The sequence below is a fragment of the Gadus macrocephalus genome, chromosome 6, assembly GCF_031168955.1.
Source record: "Gadus macrocephalus chromosome 6, ASM3116895v1".
Taxonomy (NCBI): Eukaryota; Metazoa; Chordata; class Actinopteri; order Gadiformes; family Gadidae; genus Gadus; species Gadus macrocephalus.
Window position 1 is genome coordinate 24,166,515 of NC_082387.1, and position 4,590 is coordinate 24,171,104.

The 4,590-nt window shown below is 39.8% G+C and overlaps 1 protein-coding gene across 1 annotated transcript in view; it reads right to left on the minus strand.

The window, feature by feature from the left end:
* LOC132460159 (sodium- and chloride-dependent transporter XTRP3-like) overlaps nucleotides 1-4,130 on the minus strand; it is an 11,018-nt gene extending 6,888 nt beyond the window's left edge. The window contains exons 1-5 of the mRNA XM_060055209.1: nucleotides 3,930-4,130; nucleotides 3,207-3,347; nucleotides 2,088-2,179; nucleotides 1,510-1,737; nucleotides 494-604 (exon numbers count right to left, since the gene is read on the minus strand). Of these exons, the coding sequence (XP_059911192.1) occupies nucleotides 494-604; nucleotides 1,510-1,737; nucleotides 2,088-2,179; nucleotides 3,207-3,347; nucleotides 3,930-4,053 (696 nt within the window). The 5' untranslated portion in view covers nucleotides 4,054-4,130. The remainder of the gene's footprint in view (nucleotides 1-493; nucleotides 605-1,509; nucleotides 1,738-2,087; nucleotides 2,180-3,206; nucleotides 3,348-3,929) is intronic.
* Nucleotides 4,131-4,590: the final 460 nt, after the last annotated feature.

Sequence of the window (4,590 nt, forward strand, 5' to 3'; positions counted from 1 at the left end):
CAAGTGATTAAAATATTTAATCGCGATTAATCGCATTAATGTCATAGTTAACTCAATTTTCTTTCTATGCTAAATATCCCTTCATTTCTTTGTCCAATACATTTCTCATTTTAATGCTCTTATCAACATGGAGAAGTGCATCGGCTTGCCTTGTACAAATGTTTGTTTATTGATAACGCCATATAGTACTGATCAAAACAGGACGATACAAAAAAAAAAAGCCAATTAAACGATGAACATACAAACATACTGCCTTGAACATAGCAGTCAGGCTACTGCTTCTTTGTTTCGAACCAAAGGATTTTTTTTTTTTTGAAATAAATCAATAAATTGCGTTAATCGCACGATAAAAAAATTAACGCCGTTAAAATTGGTTTGCGTCAACGCCGTTAATAACGCGTTTAACTGACAGCACTGATAAATATATATTGATGATCAACAAACAGCAACAACAGCCACAACAACAGAGCCGCCCCTGGGATGGGCAACGTACCTTGGGGGTGAACATGAATTTGATACCGTTGGCAGATCCATGCAGGGTGAGCCCTCGGATCAGGTAGATGAAGAGGACGACGTATGGAAATGTGGCAGTAAAGTAGACCACCTTCAAAAAGTATGGTGTTAGCATTACACAACATAACATACATGACTTGTCAGCACATATTAGTCAACATTGATATCTTTGTAGCCATTGGTGACCTTACCAAGAATCTGTTTTAGCTAAGTCTAGCCAAGTAAGTTATTCAACAAAAGGAATATGTTGAATAAGTTAATAACATGCTCCATTTGGCACGGAATGTGCTTTTGAAAGTGCTTTAGCCATTAGTGCCCAGCTCTGTTTACCCAAGCCTTAAATATCCCTTGAGGTCGTGATCTGAAAACAGTGTGTCTAAACCGACTGGAAGGGCTGATAGATGTATTGTACAATTTGTCCACATTCATTCGAAATTGAAAAGAGATTTGTTATCAAATCACGTGCTGATTGTATGGCACATTTACATTTAGGGCATTTAGCAGAAGCTTTTATCCAAAGCGTTTAGACAATGTACTACTACTTACTTACAGTAAGTCGATTTGTCATAAGAAGGTGACACAATATATGGCTGTCGGTACGGTAAGGATGTTCATAGAACCAAGTGCAAAGCATTAACAATCCCTACGTCAGCTCATTGTCCATAATCATCAGAGATGGCTAGGACACGATGCTACACAACTAAGTACTATAATTAAGTAACATACAATAAGTGTGTACATTAAGTGTAGGTGAACTCTGAACAGGTGAGTCTTGAGTCTGTGTAAGATGTGTAAGCGTCAACTGCAGTTTTGTTTCTGACCAAAGTTCAAAATTGCAATTTATTATGTGGTCAAATGTCTAGATACCGTATCGATTCTAACCCACCTATTAGTCATTTATTATTCATAGATACTTCCGCCTCGTGCCCGGGGATGAACGCCCACGCCTCCCCGACCCAAGAGACAAAGAGACCCACGGAGGTCGCCCCCCCCCACCTTTCCCGTGGACTTGACTCCACGGAGGATGAAGAGGAAGGTGAAGGCCCAGGCCAGCAGCAGGCAGAGCACCTGACCCAGTTGCAGCCCGCCCGTCTCTTCGATGGACGAAGAGATGTTCAGGGTCTGCCGGTAGAAGAAGTACTGGGTGGGCGTGGCCTGTTCGCACTCCTCGTCCGGGCCCGTCATGTTGGCGTTCAGCGGGCACTCTGCCCAGGGCAGAACGGACTGGGGGTGGACGAGAGAACACACGTTTGACACTTATATATTACATACATATATATAGATATTCATGGTATATTATGTGTTATATTTCGGTATTGCTGCTGGTGTGTTTAACCGTTTACATTGGCAATTGTAATTGATTATATATATTATATATGGATCGGTAAGATATAACGTGGGCTCACGAGAAAACACATAGCTGCTGTTTTACACTTATATATTTGATGTACAGTATATATATACGTTAATGATATATTATGTCTTATATTTTGGTATTGCTGCTGTTGTGTTTTTCACTGTTCTTGTTGGCCATTATAATTGATATTGATTGGTAAGGTATGGCGTGGGCTCACCTGAAAGGAATTAAAGAGGTACCAGAAACTCCAGGCGTTGAGGATGTTGTAATACAGACACAGATACAGGGAAGTCAGGACACTGGCAAGACCTGTCATAAGAAAAGGGTGATGAGGTGAGGTGAGGTGGTTTAGTCTTTGAGTTTCCATTTGTGTAACTTTATTTTTGTATATTATGTTATTAGTGTCAATGAAACACCAAAAGACAATACTAATATGAATATTAATAGTAGGGCCCGACCGATTCATCGGCCTGCCGATTTAATCGGCCGATTATAGCCTTTTTGAAAATAATCGACATCTGCCGAAAAGACGCCGATTACAACTGATTTTATTTTATTTTTTTTAGAAATGTTATTGCACTTAGTATCCTGCAGATTGCGCTCCTACTTGCCTAGCTAACTAACAACTTTAGCTGGAGTAAAAAAGAGGAGATTGAATTTTACCGTACAACATGAAAGCACGCTCGCTCAGGCAGCTGCGCGCTCACCTCACCAATGTACACAAGACGCGTTGTTTGAGCATGTTGTGCCTGTTTTTCTTTAGGTCCCAGGCCATGTTAATTTGTTATACTGTAGACTCTAACGGTGAGACCATACTGCTCAGCACGCACGTGTTAGTCACTGCTCATGAGCGCAGCACATTGGGAGATAGTTATTTATTTTACATTTTAAATTACACACATTTTTGACTGTAAATGTATTCTAAAACACTCAAAGGTTCTGCATTCAATTCACATATTCGTCAAAAGTGTTTGAAGTATATTTAAGGTATCAAAAACGACGTTTTATATGCTTTTTTATTATTTTTTAATCGGCCGATTAAATCGTAATCGTAATTTTTTTCTGAAAATAATCGGCATCGGCACTCAAAAATCAATATCGGTCGGGCCCTAATTAATAGTGTCAATAAAACCCCAATATCCCCTACTAATATGAATATTAATTGTGTCAATAAAACCTAATATCCAATATGAATATTAAAAGAGTCAATAAAACCCCAATCGATATACTAATAATATTGACGCAATCATTTTACCCAATCAACCGATATGTATGTAACAATATGTCATTAGACACTATTAAACTGGTATATATATATTTATTTTTTTTGACTCACCAATGCCGCCTAGATAGGGGCTAATGGCAGACCACGCACCGATGCTGCCAAGACGCATCTTCTGGCCTATAGCGAGCTCCATGTAGAATAGAGGCACACCCTCCAGGACCAGCATGATCAGATATGGGATCAAAAAGCCACCTGAAACGCGTAAATAGTGGATACAAGTTATACAGACCTTCGACAAAAATATTTGTTCACTTACAAACCCTTACCAAAATATGGGAGACAAACGCAAAAGCAAACGCACACATAGCGAAGGCTATGAGAGCCGAAGGCTCTGGACGGGAAACCAGCCAATCTGGTAACACTGGTTAGACACTGGTTTAAAGTTTTTAATATTTCCATGTAGAGAACATGTCGAAAGAATACCTTCGTGGGTTATACCACCTCAAGGAAAACGTTTTATTCAGATAGACCCCGTTGTTTTAAACGCCCCTTACGCAACAATAGCCATGTTAACGACAATGTATTTATGATTCATATGGTTAATTCGTCAAGGAAAGTATAAATTTGACATTACAGAAATTACAAAAAATAGGCCTCAATACAATATTAATAACAAATCAGGAATGATATCTAGTTAGATTTAACAATTGACTTAACAATTAACTTCCCATCGTATGTAGCCTATCTATTGTGACCATGTCCTTGTAAAGGCGTAAATGTTTTCAACAAATAAAGGCATTATTCTGAGCGACCACCCGTTGTAGGGCTTCTTACCTCCGCCGTGCATTTGACACAGATATGGAAAACGCCAAACATTTCCCAGTCCGACAGCGTAGGAGACGCAAGCAAGTACAAATTGCATGGGATTCTCCCAATTCGGTCTCGCATCCTTTTCCATCACTGTGCAGTCTCTAACTCGTATACAGCCAGCTTGCGTGTCTCGCTGGATTACTTTGAAAGCAATTTTGTACTTGAACCACCAGGCAGGGGCAGGGTCTAAAGTTAACTCCCTCACCTCCCAACCCACTCTTTCCTCAGATAACTGAGGTGAATGTTTGATTTAATGGCATCTTTAGATCTTTCTGACAATACCTGCTCCTTTAAGAAAAGTTTTTAAAATCTTGATTTGTCTAAAGCTGAGCAACCAAGTCCACATTGCAATGGGCAATATGCCCATCGTGCAGGGGCGGATCTTGCCATTTTGGGGCCCTAGGCAAAATATAGACATGGGGCCCTCATTTTTGAAACACGTACACAAAACAAATAACCATCCCAATACTCTTAGAATCGCAATAAACCCATAGTGCACTGCCACTCAACTCTCCACAGTAAAATCAGTTTCAGATTTCTCCAGCCTTTGCCAAAATTACATGTTTATTACTCAAACGAGAGAGAGAGAGAGAGAGAGATTAGAATTTCCATTCTCTGCCAGAGA